The sequence below is a fragment of the Poecilia formosa genome, unplaced genomic scaffold, assembly GCF_000485575.1.
Source record: "Poecilia formosa unplaced genomic scaffold, Poecilia_formosa-5.1.2 Scaffold72, whole genome shotgun sequence".
Classification (NCBI taxonomy): Eukaryota; Metazoa; Chordata; class Actinopteri; order Cyprinodontiformes; family Poeciliidae; genus Poecilia; species Poecilia formosa.
The window spans coordinates 1,709,342-1,729,943 of NW_006800011.1; the positions used below are offsets into that span (position 1 = coordinate 1,709,342).

The following is a 20,602-nucleotide window of genomic DNA, read 5'->3' on the forward strand; positions in this document are numbered from 1 at the left end:
TATCCAACATAAATAAACAAAAAAAATAATAATAATTATGAAGTGTCTGTAAACAAAACCAAAAACAAAGTTTTTGGTAGAAAGAGAGAAAAGAGAAAAACAATAAATCATGCAAATAAAAGTGACTGAGTTTGTTTTAATTCATTATGCGATTAACTGATTTATTGCTCAATGCGACAGGCCTGACAGATATATTTTATTCTTTAAATATAACTACAATCTAATTATTTTCCAGCTTCTGTCATGTTTCATAATAAATCTGAACTCACAGTTGTGTGTTTGCTGCTCTTCCTTCACCGGCGGAGCAAGCAGTGTGTGCAGGTTGCTGTCGCGCGGCAGCGTGAAGCTGCGGGGTTTCCCTCCATGGGTTGCCATGGGAATCAGCCTCTGCATCGCCACGGGCAACGGGACGTTCCTCTGTGGGGGGAGAGTGTAGACGGCTCCAGCCATCATCGAGCCGCCTCCCAGGCCCGGCTCGGCGAAGACGGCGTCCTCTGTGAGGAAGACGGAAAATATCAGAGCGACGACTCAATTATTTATGAGAACAAACTTTTAGTGATGCGTCTAAACAGAGTTACTGAGAAACATCTGAAGCCATTCTAATATCTAAAAGCCAGGATGATGGTTAAGAAAGAAAATCAACATTTTTGTTTCAGTAAATCAACAAAAATAGTAATTAACTGTGGAGGTAAAAGAAATAATTGCAAATTCCTACTTCTGGGAATTCTGAACCAAATCTAAATGCTCAAAAATCGATTTTAAAATGTGGTTAAGTTGAAGGTTGTCTAATCCAGCAGATGGATTTTGAAAAATACTTTGATATTTTTACATTTAAGAAAAACCCAGGCAGCTAAGTAACCATAAAAGTCATTTTAAATACATAATTTAATGCACAAACTTCATTATGTTTAAATATTAATTAATATAATCTTACAGAGCAGCTTTAAATAAATACTCTTTGTTTCTTCTCGTCAATCACACAATGTAAACAAAATCTCTAAACAACTGGACAGAAAAATAGTTTACTGAATTAAAAATATTTTCTGAATCAAATTGTGACCCTAAAAATCAGAATCAAGTAACAAGACACTTAAAGGTTTGGATTTTTAATTAGTCACACAATTTTCTGCACGAAAAGCCGGTTGGTGGTTTTCTTCAGCAAATATGTTTTCAGCAAGTTTTACTTTTTAAAATAAGCGAGTTGGATGAGTTATGTATTAAACAAGCTAAATCTGTGCCTGATTACATGCCTGTACTGTTTTAAAATGAGTTTTGTTGGTTTACATTTATTTAATCTAATGGGTCTGAATTAGACAGCAGCTGAGTTGTGGAAAACAAAAATAAATAGAAATAAAATATGTAAATAATAATCCTGAATTTTAAAAATATAGATAATTTTAAAATGAATGTAATGAAATCAGTAAAAAGTTACCCAGTGGTCCAGTTTGCAGGTAGTGCAGTCCAGCTTCAGTCAGCGGCGTCTCTATCAGGTCCTGCCACGACCGCCTCTGTGAGGACGACGAGCGGCCCGGGGACCCCGTCTCACTGCTGCCCCCCGCCGGACTGGAGCGGTACTGCACGGAGCAGCAATCAAAACAGATTAATGGGGCGAGTGAGCGGCAGATTTTCAAATGAAATTAGGGTGAAATGTTAGCAGTACAGAACTCTCAGTTATCTGTGAAAAACAGCTTGAAAAATGTAGAAAGAAAAAAAAAAAAAACAAAGAAAAGTGTAGCTACCAAAATGACATTTTTAAGTAGCAAACAAAATGAAAGAAGGAAGCCCTTAATAAATTACTTTCAGTTCAAAATGAACTCAACAGGGACATATTCATTAAAGCGCTTTAAATAAGACAATTAAGTTTTCTAAGAAAAACTTTAATACGACTTGAGTCCAAATTTTGAACAACAAACAAGTAAAGCTGGTATGACGATAAAAAAATAAATAAATAAATGCTTGAATAAAAATAATCACATAATACCTCAAACTTGTTTTCCTACTTTGGAAAACAAACTTATCATTAATATTTGTTACAATCTCCTCCACAATATCATATCTCCTTGCTTTTCAAATTAAATTAATGTTAAATATAAGCAGTAAAGACCTTCACATCATCTGACTACAAAAAAACTGCAAAAAAAACTTACTGGAAGAAAAGTGTGGTTGCCAAAATATCACAGTTTTATATGGGAAAAAACTGAAAAAGAAGAAACTTGAAAATAAATAATTTGCAGTTTTTTGCTAAATTTAATAAACACTAAAAACTCATCAAAGACAAACACTTCAATTAAAGAGCTTTAAATAAAGCAACTAATCTGGTAAAGGAAAAGTCAGAGTAATTTTAAAATATAGTTTTATCTTATATAAAAAATATACATATAAATAAAATACAAACTCAAACCAAACAAGTGTTTACATGCATGCTTATATCCGTAAAACTGTAAAATTGTTACTAATTGTAAATAGTCTATCTTAATGCCCAAAGAGCAAATTTTATACATATAGTTGAGTTTGTTCCTCTGGACTGGAGTATTTTTTTTATAACTATACGATATTTATTTTGAAATGTTTCACTTGCTCTGTAATATTTTAATTCTTTACTCTGTTTTATATGTATTTTATATTCTTTGTGTGAGCCCATTTGCTGTCATCGCCTGTCATTCTTCTGTTGTTGAACAGAAATTTTCTGATTACTGGACAATAGAGGATATTTCTATTCTTCTGTTCTATTAAAATAGTTACATAAATTTTTTACAATGTTTTTCCTATTTAAAAAAATGAAATTTATGGTCAATATCTGCTCCAATCACCTCCACAGGGTCACATCTGTACGGCACGTCGCTGCTGCTGCTGCCCAGTGGCTTTCTCCCGCTGTGTGTGGTGCCTCCCCCTAGAGGGCCTGGATGGTACTGCGGCTCTGCAGCTGTCACCAGGGGCTCGCTGCACAGGAAGTCCTCTTGAGAAGATCGAGAGCGAGACGTCTCTGTGGAAGACAGGCGGGTGGTTCGGCCTTCCAGGTAAGCGCTCATCTGAGAGAGAGTGGAAAAATCCCAGCTGAAGCATCTGAGCTATAATTTAACCATCACTGCAAACTTTAGAGTAAGAAAGAAAACTAAAGGGCAAAAATGTTAATAACTAGATGAGATATTTACCAACAAAATAAGAGTTATAGTTTAGGACAAAAAGAAATGATTCAAAAACTAGAGCAGAGATGTCCAAACTTTTTTCAGCGCAGCCAAAATTGTCGAGTCAAATGTGTTCACCGGCCAAGAAAAGAAGAAAAAGAAAAAAATAATCAACCAAATAATTTTATTTCTTGTAGAAAAGAGATGTTATTCATTTTAGATGAATATCTGGTTTTCAAACTATTTTATACATGGTTAAATTAATTTATTCTCAGCTATCAGAACAAGATTTAGGTCACTTTCTTTCAATATGCTTTCTATCTGTAGCCAAGTTTAATAAATTTAAAAAAAACTAATTTAGCTGCAGTAAAGTCAGCTTTTCAGTAAAAGTCTCTGGATATGAGTGGATCTACTTACTATAAATATTTGGTTATAAAAAAACAAATATTTTGTGTTATGCTTAAATTGTTCACTTGTAAGAAAATTATCAATAAAAATTCTACCGATTATTACATTTTTAAATGTTAATAAACACAATTTTTATTATTCTTGAACTGCAGTGGGGGCCCCAAACAAAAACCAAAAAAATCAATCCAAGGAGCCACAAATGGGTCCTGGGCCACAGTTTGGACATCCCTGGTCAAGAGCAACTACAGCTAAAAAATATAGCATCACTATTCACTGGAAGCTCAACTGAAGATAAATGAGAAGTCTGAATAAACGAATAGTTGGACAGAAGTGAGTTTGGATTTTGCTGCTGCTTTTGAAAGGAAGCGCCTCGGCGCTCTGACGTCTGCCTTGACTCACGGATGGAGGCCGTGGGTAGGTATCATATGGAGGTGGGGGGCTGTCCTGTTTCGGGCTGGAAGTGGTGTCGTCCTCATGTTCACTTTCGCTCCAGTAGTCTGCAGGAATCATGGGAATATCTCAGATCAGAAGCTCAATATACCTTCTGATTCTTCATTAATTAGTTATTGATGCAGAAACATTCAGCATGAAGAGAACTATCCCTGTTTGTATTTTCTTTTAGCCCAACACTTTGAGCGTCATCCACATGGAGACAAACATGATAAATATCTTCACAAGTGGATTTCATTTGCCTAGAAAGTTCAGTTCGCTTGGGCAGGTGTGAACGTGTAACCGAACTCTGATGCGGACTGGAAGCTACAACATAAATACTTGTTAAAGTTTTGTGTTTTTGCAGTGAATATTCTGCAATCTGACATAACTGTTTGATAAAACCCAATTAAGTCTGTCGATAAAGCCAGGAAGAGGTCTCCAGGCGAGAGAGATTCATGACTGGGAGTGGAGGCTATAAAAAGAAACGAGTGGCAGGCTCACTTTTAGTCCACAGGGGACTCCTAAGGCAATGATTTGCTCATGCAGCAACGCCGGTGCAATAGTAGCAGCGGTGTTGTTGGAGGGAAGTCTCACCCTGCTCCTGCCGCATCCTCTCCCGCTCCGCATAGCCCACAGCTGCCATGTTGAGGCGACTCAGCCATCTATCAAACAGGAGGAAGTAACAAAACTCACTTATTTAAACAAAGGTTTTTATGCTACATCAATCACCATAAAAATTAAGTCAAGAGTAGCTGCTTTTACTCTTTTCTTGTGTTTTTTTTTGTTGAAACTCTTGTTTTCTGCTTTCTTGGAGTCAAACTGTGAGTTGCATTTTAATTTCGCCACCCAGCTGCAACACCTCCCTGCGACCTTCCTGCATGTTTAGCGCTTGCAGCCGTTACCTGTTCATGTCGTCCACTCCATCTGCTGCAAAGTAGAAGCTCTTGACCTTGGGGTGGCACGCTTTGAAAGCACTAGAGAGACACAGAGAGCTATTTTTGCCCACACACCTTCACGCGTTCCAGAGCAACACATTCCACATACAGAAAATAACATAAATATGCAATAAACCAGGCACTTACTACTTCTTTCGACATTCACTGGCACGGTCAATCTTAAACTCGGGAAGACTGACGAAACCCTCCGCCTTCTCGTCCTGACCGGACAAAAAGAAGAGAAACTCACAAAATGAGCTAAAATCAAAGCAGAAGGACATTATTAATTAAAAATTACAGCTTAGTCTACAGATGTTATTGTGATTTTCTCGACCTCCTGTGTTAAAAAAGAAGTGATTAATGGCCACAACGTGAACTGCTGCTGGACCCATTTACAAAAGTCGAACCGCATGGAGGCTGCAGATATGAAGAGATGTGTGTTTCTGCTGAGATAATTAATATTATATATTTAAATTTATGCTTTTAGGTCCTGTGGAGCTCAAAACTTTTGCCAAGAAGTCCAAAAAACCTTAAGCTGTTGTCTAGCACAGTTTTAGTCAACAGTCTAATACTCTGCTACTTTACCAGATATCTAGATACACTTTATAAAAAGACATTAAATGGGACATATAATAAAAAAATCCACTTTTTTTTACCCTTAAATATATTTTGTTGTGAACTTGGAGTCTCTAGGAGAGAATAAAGCTTTAATTTAGTCTCTGCCGGTGCTGGGTAGATATTTTTATATTCTACTTGGGTCGTATTTTTCAATCTGTTCAGGTTTCTCTATCCCCTGTTACGTTTTCTGAACAATTACAAGGACTTCTGGCCACCCAATTTCACAAATCTACCATTTCCGTTTCTCACAGTGACTTTATGGATGCTGAAGCTACAAGTGGATAAGTCAAATATTCTGTTGTTGGTCTCCATTATAGCACATCAAACATCAGAACTTCTTCTCAGTCTTTAGTTAAACTTTATTTTTATTGGAATCGTTCCCACATTAGAGAGGAAAGTCGTCTTTGAACGAAACACTTCAAGGACAAATCTGATAGATTTTACACAACTTATATGTGTCGATATGACATGCAGTCCATTGTTTTGATAGCATTAGCATCATAACTTCTGATTATGTTAGCATTGTATGCTAGCTTTGAACTAGCACAAAGTGTGTCTTCTATATTTTAATTACATAAATAACTTGCCATAGTTTTTACCATTTTCGTCTTGGGGAACAAATGACCTAAATGCATTCGGTGACGTTTCTATGCCGCTAGATAATCATATCTCTACTATCAAGTAAAAAAAAAAAAAAGGCTGATCGGTGTGGAGGAACACTATGTGAACTGGAGGGGGCGGAGCCTGAAGTGCCTCATTTGCATTTAAAGACACAGCACCAAAACGAGTTTGATAACGAGGAATTCAGACCAAAGCGTTGCAGTTTCTAAAGATCACAACTGGATAACTTAAATGGGAAAAGGAAGGATTTAAAAGCAATACATGTTCACATTAAAACAGACTAAAACTTTTCTTGTATTAGATTAGGTAGAGTTACCAAAATTATTTTTGTTGAAGTCCACAGATTTATTACCATGGTAACTTTTTTAAATACAATATGGTTGTTTTTGAACCATTTCAGTTAGAAGCAGAGAAACAAACGACGCACCTCCTCATTGATGTACCAGTACAAGCAGTTGTCTTTCAGCACAAACCAGTACTTCTTCCATTTCTGAGAGAAGTAACCCTTGGCATCCCTCTTTCTCCACAGCCAGCCCTCGCAGTCTCCTCTGCCCAGCGCTTTGCAGGAAACCCGCCTCCGACTCAGCGAGGTCAGACCTCGTCCTGGAAACGCAAACGGAGCGACGTTTAAGAACAGAGCGACGATAAAACCAAAACTGGAAGAAAGAACTCTGGAAACAAAGACATGCAGAATATTCCTCTGCAGCTGGTTGTAGCACAGAACAGCCTAAAGACAAACCAAAGGTGTATTCAGACCAACATGGCCATATGTGAAGTTCTAAAGGGAGACCATAAAAACAATCACAAAATCCTGGAAGGAAATTTTAAAATATCACTTGATAATTATGTGTTATTGAAAGATTGGAAGATTAATACCTGAATACCAACTATAAAGCCTTAAAAAAGGCAAACATTTTAAAAAGACTTTACAAAATAAGCAATGCTGAGTCTGGTGGGGACACAAGTAAAGCCTGGTGGCCCGCCAGGCTTATAAAACACAGTGTGTGCTTAATAAAAGCAGTGCTTTTCTTTCCGGCTTAAACGTTATGCAGCAGTAAGCTCCTTATTAAAGACAACTGGAGCAACATGGTTCCAGGTGAGGCCCACAAAGAAACTCCTGCTGCTCTGCATGAAATGTCTTTTTAATGAGAACCATGATCCAGGAGTCAATTTTCCTGCTTGGCAGCTTTTTCTAAACGAAACAACTCTACACGAAAGTGTTGACACAAAAAACCCCCGAAACTTTCTTGCATGCAGTGTGGAAAGGCGTTCAGCTCAGAGATAATGAATCATTTATATTCCTGCACAAGAAGGTAATATATCTGAAAACGCTCTCCAACAACGATCGTCCTCATTCCTGTGCAGCCGCCTCAGGCCACCAACTAATGCCACCATCCGTTTGGTCACAAAACGACCCATTTGTGACAAAACCAGCCCAGTTTTACTAATTACTAATATACTGATAAATTAGCTATTTAAAGCTGTAATTATTAGCATCAGATTCTTTTGGAAACGTTGGTTTAATTGCTGTAAACAAACAGAGACGTGTGCAGATGGAGCCAAAGCTTTCAGAGCTTCTCACAGCAGCAGATGGCAGAACAAGCGATCGGACTGTGGAAAAAAATTAAAATCTCCCAGCATGTTGATCCGTGACGGCGTGGAAAGTTTGTCATAGAGGCAAAGGCACTTATGTCAGAGTGAATATTAGAAATAAATGGAAAAATCTCAACAATTACTTTAAAACTGAATAAAACAGAAATAATTAAGAGTGCCGTTCAGAAAGCTCTCGTAATTAGATATTCTTGTAAGGCGCTAATTTAAAGCTGTAAAATAAGCACGATTTGTTAAAATACAAATGAAAATGCTACATTTTTAATTAATCTACAGAGGGAACGGATCAGATCCAATACCAGAACTGGACCTGATTTTGGTTTAATTCCCAGATTGAGGACACAGATCCAAACCTCATGTTGCCAAAAATCACATTTTGGTTCATTTTACCCTGGAAGTTTCCACCTACAGGCACAAAATTTATACTTTTAGAGATTAAACGCTATGTAATCCTGTCGCAATAATTAATAAATCTATAAATCAATTCATCGCATAATAAATTAACATAAGCTCTGATTTTGAAAGGCAATTTAGTTGACAGAGACAACAATCCATTTCATTTATTGTTTTGATTGTGTGTGGTTTTTCTTTTACTTCCTTTTTATTTACTGTTTATTTTTCATTATTAAGCCATAATCAATATATTATTTGAAAACTGTCTCCAAACCACAATATTATTGTTTATCGCATTATTGGGACAGTTTATTGTCCAATAATATTAGCTCTCTGGTCAGGCCTAACTAAAGACTCTACGCTGTGTGATATTTGGACAGAAGAGGATGTTGGGTAATTTTTTAACCTTTGCCAAAGTGGATAAGATCGGCTTCACATGCGAGTATCGACCACTCTCCCAAAATTAAGAAAATTAGCGCAGATAATGTGGTGCTCCCCTAATAATTAATACAAAGATGAAGTTGTTTTGATGTGAAGTGTGCATCTCAAACCCAAAACAGAACCAAACGAGGAGAAGCAGCATTCAGCTTCTATGCACCACAAATCTGGAACAAACTTCCAGAAAACTGCAAAACGGCCGAAACACTGAGTTCCTTTAAATCTAAACAACCAACCGGTTTAGATAACTTGATTTTGAAACATTAATCAAAATCCTGATGTGTAACGACCGCACTGGACAAAATGTAATGTTTCAATTGTTGACTTAGTGTTTTTATGACCTTTGAACTGAAATGAAACTTGATTGAAAAAGCTTTACACATCTTCCAACTGAAGATGGTAAAAGCATGATGAAACGATTCCTGCGCAGAAACGGCTGGTTGTCTGAAATCGCGTTACTCTTTTGGGAGCAGCTTCTGCCCGGGCCGACCTGGTGCCAGCCCTGCTTACCTTTATTCTTCTTCCTGTTCTTCGTCTGCAAAGAGGTCGACTGCTGGTATGTCTGAGGAAAGAGGAGGGAGACAGAGCATGCTGTCAGGACGGATGAGTGGCCTTTGTTTGCTGCAGTGAATCCTGGGATATAAAAGATGACAGCAGATCTTACAGGCAGCAGGACACAAGGAGAGGGGGCTGAAGACAAACAGACACAAAGGAAACCATCGCATCTCTCACCGCATCCTCTCACACACAGACGCAGTCAGTCAGGGGTGGAGGAGTCAGAGCGGCTGCTTTCACACGTCTAAACATAGAACGGAGGGCTGGAGGTGACGCTTAGGTGGGGCGATAGCACATCCAGGTGATGGAGGAAGTGTGAAACAAACAGAGCCGCAGGACGTTTATAAATAAAGAACAGCTGACCGTTGAAGAGCTGTGATCAGTTATTCTCTAATGTGGCAGCAGAGGGACAGTGAGCTGGAGTAGCAGAGACATTAGCTGGTATTCTTCTGTTTCCAGTCTTTACATCGTAAGGAATACAAAGCTGACGTCACAGAAAAGTAACGTACCCACACTGTGAATGTCACTCTAATCCAACTCCAGTATGTTTAGAGCTGGACAAACGTAAATAATAATTACTGATTAGTTTTTTGATTTAAACCAAACTGGTGGCGCCAGCTTTCCTGTTTTATCCAGTTTTCACTCTTTTTAAGCAGTTATGAGGCAAAACCTTAAACTGCTGCTGCACCAGTTACTCAGCAGGTTGTTGCTAGGCAACCAAAGAATGAGTGGGTTGCTAGGCAACCAAAGAATGAGTGAGTTGCTAGGCAACCAAAGAATGAGTGAGTTAGTCGATCCACCAACTTAGCTGGCCGTAAAAGATTGAGAGGCTAAAGTCTTTCTTCTGCCTACATCTCCCAGAATTCTGTGCGGCTCTGGATCGGAGTTCAGTGAAATTACTGAATATTCCTGATATTGATCACGTGTCTTCTCGCGCTGCATACTATTGTTACTGATTTATGATCCAGCACTAAGTATACTTTTCACTAGAGGTGTGCGGTACCAGCCCAATAAGCTCCAGATAATTTGTAGGTTTAGATAATGGCCTTTTTAATCTCCACGTTTGACAGATTAATTGTTTGTTGGTGTCAATAAATCAATATTGTGTTGTCAATAATTTAATTTCTTTCTTCTGTTTAGGTAACTGCTAGGAAATAGGTATTGCTCAAAATGAAAATAAATCTGATCGCAGATTTCAGTATCACTAATTTAATGGATTTTAAGTAAACTAAGTCTTAAAGTACAAGAGTCTTCTCCTTTCTTGTTTTTAAGCTTCATTTTTTCTTCCTTTCTTATTTTCAGAAAGGTTTCAATAATTTATGAGACTGGTGGATTTGTGAAATTTAAAATACTTAAATACGGTACAACCTCTGATGAGGTCTGCTATGAAAGACTGGGTGAAGAGAACAAGAGCTGAAAACTTCTGAAATGACTGGCATAATGAGTGGTACATTAAGCCAGAATTACTTAAAATTTATATTTTTCTAACTTAGATCTGTGGCTGTTGCTCTAAGATCACTGGAAAAGTAAATGAAAGCCAGTTTGCATGTGGATGCTTCCTGAAAGCTGCACCAGTGAGGCTGCAGATGGCTGTTTTGCATATGTGTTTGCTAATGTGGACCTTTGAAGAGCAAAACTCAGAATAAAATTTTTCAAGGATTTTTCACAGGGATTTCCAAGAGTTTGTCTATTTACAGCTTTACTGACTTCCTTGCAGTAAATATAATTGTTAAAAACAGGCTTTCTAGACCGTAAATGAGTGAACAGATGGATAGATAATGACGCAACAAATAAAGTCTGTTTTTAGTGGATACTCCATATTTTACTATTCTACATGACTCCACACCTGGAAAATGCTGGTATTATGTGAGACTGTCACAGAGCTCTAAATTAACTTGAAATTAAGAGTATTTTCACACCTGATAGTCTGGTAGACTCGGTTTGATTGGGGACCAAAGAAGCAACATTTGTTACATTTTCAGCTGCTGCGGTTCGATTTACTGCACTGTGTCAAATGATACAAACTCTTTAAAGAAAACTTGTTCTCCTCCTCGCCTGTGGAGGCGCTGCACCAAGAACCACCAAAGGTAATGACACAAAACCCCAGAAGAAGAAACCAAGCACAACTTCCTCCAAAAATGGAGCGGCGTTAGATTTCAGCAGTTGTGGGATTTCTCTTTAGTTTTGGTAAAAAAAAAAAACACGAGTCGTTTCTCCAGCTAGCTTTAGACTCTCACGTTTGTTTTGGTTGCATTTACCCAGAATGCCCTGCGCTCTAGTCTGTTTCCTGCTTTTGGAGCGGCCTCCAATCTGCTTGGCGTTCACATTCGAACCGCACCAGAGTTCACTTCAACCAAACTGAGACCGAGGTTCTCAGGTGGACTAGCCTTCACGTTTTGATTACACATTCACACCTCCCCAAATGAACCGGACTTTCCAGGCTACCAAACCGGAGATTGATTAAAGCGGACTAAACGGGGCTCCCTGTGAGTCCTTCTGTTTAGTATTCATAAGTCAACTCACAGATGCTCCCGTGATCAAACATAAATACGTTATACTTATTGTGTAAAAGGTATGCATCTTGTGTTTGTGACTTAATTTGGCAGAGGAATGTTTCTGAATACCAAGTGTGCTAATTTGAGGTTTGTGAATCCTCATAATCGTGTTTTTAATCCATCATGTTTAGATTGAATCTCTCGACGGATCAGATGGGGCAACAGACCAGCTCTGATGTCACGGTATTACACATCTCAGGGGCCGGACCTCAGCCACTCACAGCCACAGGCTCAGTGGGACAAATGACAAGGGTCCTCCCACTCCCACCGACACGCCATCTGTCATCAGAGCACCGCGCACACACACACACACACACACACACACACACACACACACACACACACACCCACACACACACACACACACACACACACACACACACACACACACACATAGCTGCTGCAATGGAAGCACGACCTGGGTGCAAAACATGCAGCTGTTTTTCATTTTCAAAAAGATTCTGACAAGACGAGTAAGGTCACTGCCGGCCAAACCCGCCAGTCTGGACCGGCTCAGACGGACCAGATGTCATGGATGTGACAGGAGGGCAATAACGAGCCAGAATCACACTTCACTGCAGCGCTTTTCTGTCGGGGTCAAAGCTCAGTTGCTCGGAGACCGGCTGTTCGGTTAGTAAAATGACTTAGAAGGAGAAGTTCTAGGAGTGGGAACAGTTTTGGTCCAAAGTGTGTGGAGTTCCATCTATGAGCAGTGAGGACACAATGGACTGCATATCTCTGATTTACTGGAAAAATATAGTTTACATCAGGTGGTGGAAGCTAAATCGAAGTCTAGACTGCTTGTCTGTTCTTAAAGATTATCGTCCTGCTGCATAATTCAAGTGCGCTTGAGCTAAAGGTAAAAAGCTAATGGTAGCAGCTTCTCCTTCTGGAGCTGTGTTTTCATATTTTGAAAATAAATTTGCCTAATGGACACTCTAGCCAAAATCAATAAATAGTAAAAACATAAACAGTGAGTAACTGAAGAAAGACACCAAAAAAGACAAAGATTTATAGTAAATAAGTTTAAAAACTCACATGATACATAGAGGTTTGGTCTCTGGGAGGCGATTCCCTCTGATTGGTCTGAAGCAGATAGTGGGAGGGGCTCTGGCTGTGGTGGCTCCGCCTCTTCGCACGCTTGGCCGTGTCATTGGACCGTTTATTTGGACGCGCCGTGTGGGAGGAGTAGTCCTCCGAGACTGTCCGCTCGTCCGCAGTGGACAGTCCCACGTAACGCAACAACGAGGCATCTGCAAAATAAAAAACATCAAATGTTTAAATTTATCTGCAAAACGGAAAACATCAAACCTTTAAATTTATCTGCAAAACGGAAAACATCAAACCTTTAAATTTATCTGCAAAATAAAAAACATCAAACCTTTAAATTTAACTGCAAAACGGAAAACATCAAACCTTTAAATTTACCTGAAGCTTCTATAGTTTTCAGTGTTTTCACCAGGGTTGAATATATTATTTATCTAGATTAATCCAACAATGTATAAAATAGTCCAGAAAGGATTTATTATTCAAATCTTAACCTTTAATCAGAGCATCAATTCTGGTTAATCGGGTGTCAAATTACATTATTAAGCTTTCATTGGGATCAAAGCAGGAACTCAGATTTTTGTCTCGTTCAGTCAGAGTAAAAATCAAACCCAACAAAACAGGGAAATTTTCCAGCAGCTTTGGAAATCAAACTCCTGGACCGTTATCTGTCACCTCAGTGTTATCTCAGCTTTGGCGATGCAGTGAAGTTGTAAACAGGTAGGAGAAAGGCAGCAGGCAGCAGCTACAGTACAAACAAAAAGCCACAAATCCCCTCCAGGCCGCCTCCGTTGATAAGACCGACATTAATCCCAAAAATGCTTCATTTAAACCCTTTTTTTTTTAAATTAAGTGTCTTTTGTTTAGTGGTGAATGCAGCTAGAAATGCAGCAAAACTGGAGACACACCAGTTAATTTGAAAAGACTTTACAGAAAGTAAAGATGAATTCTGCTACAACAAACACTAATTTCACAAATTTTCCTCCAAAAGATTTGATTCTGGTTTTAGAAAACACTGATGAATTGTATTAAGGGGATACATTACAAATGATTGGATTTTGTAAAAAAAAAAGAAAAGAAAAAAAAAAGAATTGCATTAGATAAATAAATACAACTTACAGATAATTTATTTTAAAAAATTAATGTGGAAACATAACTGGATCTAATTAAAAGTGTTTCTGTTGTGATTCGGTTCGGTTGGGACCAAAATGGCAACATTTGTTAAATTTTCACACTGTAATGTTTGAAATTAACCTTCCATTCTGAAAAACCTGTTCCCCTCCTCACCTGTGGGGGCGCTGCATCAAGAACCACTGAAGGAAACGACATGAAAACCGCAGAAAAAAAAACACTGAGCTAAAACAAAGAGACTAGCATCAGATTTTAATGATTCCAGGATTCATTTTAAACTCATAAATTATCTTTGTAGTTTTTTAAATGTGAATTTCCTTTATTTTAAAGATGGAGCTCAAACACAAATGTCTCATAATTTCACAAATCTAAAAATAAATATCTGAAAAATAATTTTTTGTAAATATCTAAAAATTAGATCAAATTAAATATTTATACATCTAATTTTTACTAATGTCACAATTTCTACTCTATCCAAATTATATCTACGCAATTTATTACGTTTGTTTTGGTTGTATTTACCCAGAATGCACTGTGCCATTTCCTAATTTAGTTTTTTTTTTTGGTTGTATTAAGTATGATAACCTATAAACACTTTTAATACATTTTATTCATTTACACAAAAACATCTCCACAAACAATTTGTAAAAGAAAAAGGAAATGATTCAAATTTTTCATCCAGTATTTGTTACTTTGCTTTGCTTTAAGTGAGATTATTGAAACAAAATCCTGAGTTTAGTCGACCTGAGTTGTATAAAATCACAGCTGTGTAGTTTATAATCGCTACAGCTCATCCATCTTCCAAACTTCTTCCCACCATCTCCCCAAACTCAGGTTTCCCTCTGCAGTTTCCTCCCTCCTGTCCTTCCCTGGTTGCTAAGCAGCGGCCAGAGGAAAGTGAGAAGCTGTCAGCGTCGCCATGGAAACTGTGTGAGTGATTCAGGTGGAGGTCAGAGAGAACGATCTCTTTCTTTTACTCCTTTTTTTTGTCTGTTCTCATCCCTCTGTTCCTTCTATTCTTTTTTTTTTCTTCTTCCATGGCTGCCTTTCATTTCCTCCGCCTTTGTGCTCGTATCTCTTTACCTCCTTTGCTCCTCAGCAGCTTTTCTTTGGTTCCTCTGTGATGCTAATGACAGGGGGAATTAGAGAAGAGGCTCGCAGATCCTCACACTCGCTGATCGCTTCATGATTTGTACAGATGGGAACGTTTAGCTGATATCCAGCCGGCTCCTCTGGACTCACCTCTGCGGGCTTCTCTGTTCAGCTTGGCTGGGTCTTCGTAGTCGCCCACCCAGTTGCACTCCACAGGCATCGAGATGGGCCTCAGCCTGCCTACATTAGAATAAAACAAGATCCTCATTACTCACTCTGGGAACTGCCGGTTTATTCAGAAGATTTAGTCCTGAAGTGCTGAGAGTTCATTTTACGAAAATATGTTAGTACATAATTTGTGCAATTTGTATGAATTTGGCTAGAAAGAAACATTTTAAAGGGGCATATAGTGTCATTTTATAGCACAATCAAGTAACTACATTAACTTCAGCTGTTATAAAAATGCTACATATATCAAATATGACCTAAAGGAAATTTGACTTTGCAATTTAACACCTTGAAATTGGGCCTCTGTCTCTTTAAGAACTCTTTAGGAAGTCATCACAATACGACTATTAACCCTTTAATAACATTTTTACCAGCGTTTCACTGAGAAATAGCTCCTATAATGAGCTCAGCAGATGTGCAGTTCCAACAGATGTTCGCTAATTGCTGTTGGCTAGTCTGAAGGAGCTGAATGGAGGAGCTGTTTCTGACAAACAGAAACTCTGAAGATTAAAATCTGCAGCTTCGAGGAGGAGCTGCAGCTCGAAGGCGGGGCTACATCCAACCAGGCGTTTTGAACCGCTGAATGGTTGCCATAGTGATTAAAGGATTTCTCAAACATCCATTAAAGAATAAAAGCAACTCTCCAGGTATGTTTTTGATGAGGGAATAGCATTATATAAAGTGTATTTTATATAATAATGGTGACCTGTTATGGTTCCTTGAACAGGTTAGGATACAAAACATGCTCATTACATTTTTTGATCAAAGTCATTCTCAGATAATAAAAGTGTAGCTAAAACATCATTTCATAATGAGCAGATTATCTGGATTACTTAAATCCAAATACTCTACTGCTGGCCACGCCCCTAACTCAACGTTTAGACTCTCATATCAAAATGGCTGCAAACAGATGAGCAATTATACAGCAATACAGCTTAGAAAAGCAGAAGTTGTGCCTCCTGCAAAACCAACAAGAATGCAGCAAGTGTTTTCAGGACGGTAAGTCAAAAACAAACCACTTGTCATTTCCAGCAGCCGTTGTATAGCGGTAAAACCAGCTGACCAAATGTGCTGCAGCTGCGGTTGCTAGGTAACGGGGCAGTGCCGGCTGGTTTGTGACGTTACATTCAGGAGGTTTTTAAAAAGGCTCATTTTCCAGACATCATAAAACATTAACTTATTTCCAAAAACCAACTATGTGTTTTTTTAAGAGCTTTGTCTGTTTTTAGAAGAAGTAGAAACCCAAATGGAAGCACAAAAACGAGTAAAATGTGAACTTTGCATATCGCATCCCCTCTGTGCATTTATAGAGAAAGTTAAAGAAATCGGAAACTGCTTTATTTAAGGTTAAATAAAACCTGGTGTTTTCCTCTCTCATTACCCTGACAGTAGTTTTTATAAACAATTCATCTGAACAGAATGAGGTTTAACTCGCAGTGACACGTTCTGGGTAGAACCTGCGCACCGTATGTGGGCGTGGTGCAGTACACCGGCTCCTCCTCTTCTCGTCGGTGAGACTCTTGATCCAGGAAGGAGTTTGGTGATTCAGAGCGCTTGGCAGCGCTGACGCCACTGTGGCTACGAGACGCTTCGTCTCCAGACAAGGCTCCTGTCTCGTCTCTACAGCAACCAGAGGCAGATGCTCATCAGAGGAAGCTTGAACAACGAAGGAAACGGTTCGGCCTTCAGAGATGCAGAGGAAGTACCTGGGAGTGTATGGCTCGGCGGGGGGAGGCGGGATGTAGAGATCCTGGAGGGCGGAGCTTTTGGTGGGTGTGCCTGATGGCGTGCCGGAGCCGCTGCCTGGGCTTCTGGTCGGCTGGATTTAAAATTTAAAGAAAAAAACAGACAATTTACAGTTTTTTCTTGGAAAAGTCCATCAGATTCTGCTTTAAATTTAATGTTTCATTTGTTGATTTTTGTGTTTTTATCACATAAAGCTCTTTGAACTGACTTGGTGCTGAAATGTGCAAAACAAACAAAATCTACTTGATTGATTAAATGAGCTGAACTGGACCCAAAGCATCACAGATCCTCTGTCATAGTTCTTCAGGAGTGTAAGAATATAAGCTAATTTCATTTAAATTGTACTAGATATAAATATAAAAGGCATAGGAATAAATAAAAATGACATAAAAGTAATAAAATATCTTTACTTAAAAATAGTCAAACACAATCGGTAACAACCAGAAGACTCTGAACTTCCAGAGTTCAAGATGAAGTTTTGTGATTTTTGTGTCGTACTTTGAAGCCATGTTTGGTTGTTTTTCCCCTTTTGAAGAGTATCCAGGTGACAGATTGCATCATACTTATATCCCAGGTGTAAGATTTTATAAAAAAAATATTTTATACCTATTTGCTAAGACTGTCACCATATGGTGAATGTGTAAAATTAAACATGTAATCTGTGAACAGATGAAAAACAACCAATCAGAGTCAGGAGGCGGGTCTTAGCGCTGTCAATCAACCTAACGTTGCTGCTCAATGTGCTACCGGCCGAGAAACGTAAAACTGATCCGCTTTATTTCTGATAGGAGACTCAAAACAGGTTTGCAGTCAAACCTGTTGTACAAGATTTTTTTTTTCTTTTAAGGTAATTGACAGCGCTAAGGCCCGCCTCCTGGCTCTGATTGGTTGTTTTTGGTGCATTTCTTCAGATGGCAATAGCAGCTCAGAGAGGAGATGGAGGACATCAATATTTAAACAGATTATCTGTCTCATATCATCCTGTTGCAACATGAAGATAGTTTTATCAGATACATAAAAACATATATTTTACAAAAGCTACATACTGCAGATTTAACAGGATTTTCCTATATTAAATTAGTGGCTTTTCTTTGAAGCATAACTTTAAAAATAGTGTATCAGGTAATAATTTCTGCTCCAGTGGACCAAAACACAAAAAGAAAGTCAATTTTTGATGCACAAACACTTTTCCTTCTTGTTTCCTCCCGTTTGTCGCTAATTAGAGATAATTAGCGGTGGAAATTTCAGCCTCAGCTCCGAGAATGTGGGTGGAAAGCCATTAGTTTTCCCTTCCCATTCACTGCTTTCGGCCCGGCTAGCAAACCCCGTGCTGAGCCACAGCTCCGTGACCTAATTACACGCTTTGGCTGCGGCCGAGCGGGAGGAAGAATGCTGCGGGGAATCGATGTGGGCCAGCGAGGCGCTTTAATAAAGTCTATAAAAGGTAGAGGCAGTCCCACCTGCAGAGCCAGGGGTTTCCAGCGCATGTTCTTCAGCAGTGCAGGGGCGGAGCTGAGCGTGCTCTGCGGACGCTTCTTCAGGGTCAGGGACACAACGCCTTTATCGGCCCGCAGCGAGCCGACCAGGTTACGCAACTGCCAGCCCACCTGTGGAGCAACGAGGAACAATGTGAGGCAGGGAGACTCGCTTTGGGCCACAATGAAAGATCAGTGATGTTCTTAAAGGGCCGGTTAGAAGGTATCGATAAAGTACATGTGTCAAACACGAGGCCCGCGCCCCGAATCTGGCCCGCTGTAGCTTCTTATGTGGTCCACACTCCAGAGATATGCATAATAATACTTTCAGTTTTACTACGATCGTGAAAATTCACGCAAAATCAACAAATCAGGTCATTTTTTTGTGCTAATGCATAACTGTGAGTTTATTGAAAATCTTCCAGAAAAATGATAAAAAACAGGTAGTAAGTGATGCCAACTCCCACCTGCAGGTGGCAGTGTAGTTTACTTCTCCACTAAAATAAAAAAAAACTTTAATTTGATTAATAAATTAATATTTAAGAACACAACTGTTATCTTGATGGTTCTTTTGTGATTTTTTTTTCAATAAATTGGTAATTTAAAAATATTTTAAAGAAATTTGCAATATTTTCACTTATATTTTAAGGTATATGTGACTTTATTACTCACAAATAATCGATCACCGACTAGAACTTGACATCAGATGTGTGTTAGTAAAATGTACTGCCACCTGCAGGTGGGAGTTGGCATCACTTAATACCAATGCTTTGACCATTTTTCTGGAAAAATTTCAATACACTCATAATTTTTCATTAGCACAAAAAATGATGTGATTTGTTGATTTTGCATGAATTTACACAATTGTAGTAAAACTGGAAGTATTGACTGATGTAATCAACAACTTTGATTTTATTAATGAGGTAGCATTTCAGCAGACAACTCTTGAATGTTTTATTTAGGTACGCCTCTGGAGTCTAGAGGGCCACATAAAAAGCTACGCCGGGCCAGATTTGGCCCTCAAGCCTTGTGTTTGACACATGTGGTGTAAGAAAATAAAATTCTCCCTCATTTACATGCAGGCTGAAGTTTGACTCCGGTCCACATCGTGAGCGAAACAAGTAGGCGGCGAGGCGGCATAACTATCTATAGAGGCTTCATGTGATGTAACCTGCCCTCATTTCCAAAACCAAAGCATCTTATCATCCATCTTTCTTTTTTTTTTTCATTTTTACCAACTATGTGCAAAAAGCCACGCCTACACTGCTCGCCTCCAGCAGATCTGCGAACGAAAACAAACTGTAAACAAACACGAAGCTGCCCACCGGGATGCGGCGCTCGCAGCTTCGGCGTACCTGAGGTACCGCGCTGACCTGAGATCTGCTCGTGATCAAAGACTGACGGTTGTTTTCAGAGCAGACCGGCTCCGATACGGCAGCAAGAACACGATTACTGGGGTTTTATTTACTGGGATTAAATTTACTGGGGTTAAATTTACTGGGGTTAAACTTACTGGGGTTTTATTTACTGGGGTTAAATTTACTGGGGTTAAACTTACTGGGTTTTATTTACTGGGTTTTATTTACTGGGGTTAAATTTACTGGGGTTAAACTTACTGGGTTTTATTTACTGGGGTTAAATTTACTGGGGTTAAACTTACTGGGTTTTATTTACTGGCGACGGGTTTGTCTCCTGTTTCGCCAATGACACTGTGCAGATCTGTGTGTTTTACTTTTAACCGAGTTTTTTGAATGTTGGGTGAGATTTTAACGACTTCTCAACATTTTCAGAGTTTATTTCTGTTCTTATTATTTTACTATGAATATAATTTTATACAGACTAAGAAAAATTATGTATGTATGGATGGATGGATGGTTGGATGGTTGGATGTTCAGATGGTTGGATGTTCAGATGGTTGGATGTTCAGATGTTTGGATGTTCAGACGGATGGATGTTCAGATGTTTGGATGTTCAGATGGATAGATGTTCAGATGGATGGATGGATGGATGTTCAGATGGATGGATGTTCAGATGGATGGATGTTCAGATGGATGGATGGATGGATGTTCAGATGGTTGGATGTTCAGATGGATGGATGTTCAGATGGATGGATGGTTGGATGTTCAGATGGATGGATGTTCAGATGGATGGATGTTCAGATGGATGGATGGATGGATGTTCAGATGGTTGGA

The 20,602-nt window shown here is 38.9% G+C and overlaps 1 protein-coding gene across 2 annotated transcripts in view; it reads right to left on the reverse strand.

Moving 5' to 3' along the window:
- Positions 1–20,602, reverse strand: part of cnksr2a (connector enhancer of kinase suppressor of Ras 2a) — a 79,985-nt gene that overhangs the window by 23,854 nt on the left and 35,529 nt on the right. For both annotated transcript variants that reach the window (XM_016673242.1, XM_007555709.2), the window contains exons 9-22: positions 18,396–18,542; positions 16,896–17,008; positions 16,655–16,809; positions 15,112–15,201; positions 12,730–12,944; positions 9,092–9,143; positions 6,567–6,742; positions 5,048–5,121; positions 4,868–4,939; positions 4,560–4,627; positions 3,933–4,030; positions 2,811–3,029; positions 1,433–1,574; positions 270–494 (exon numbers count right to left, since the gene is read on the reverse strand). In XM_016673242.1, the coding sequence (XP_016528728.1) occupies positions 270–494; positions 1,433–1,574; positions 2,811–3,029; positions 3,933–4,030; positions 4,560–4,627; positions 4,868–4,939; positions 5,048–5,121; positions 6,567–6,742; positions 9,092–9,143; positions 12,730–12,944; positions 15,112–15,201; positions 16,655–16,809; positions 16,896–17,008; positions 18,396–18,542 (1,846 nt within the window). The remainder of the gene's footprint in view (positions 1–269; positions 495–1,432; positions 1,575–2,810; positions 3,030–3,932; positions 4,031–4,559; positions 4,628–4,867; positions 4,940–5,047; positions 5,122–6,566; positions 6,743–9,091; positions 9,144–12,729; positions 12,945–15,111; positions 15,202–16,654; positions 16,810–16,895; positions 17,009–18,395; positions 18,543–20,602) is intronic.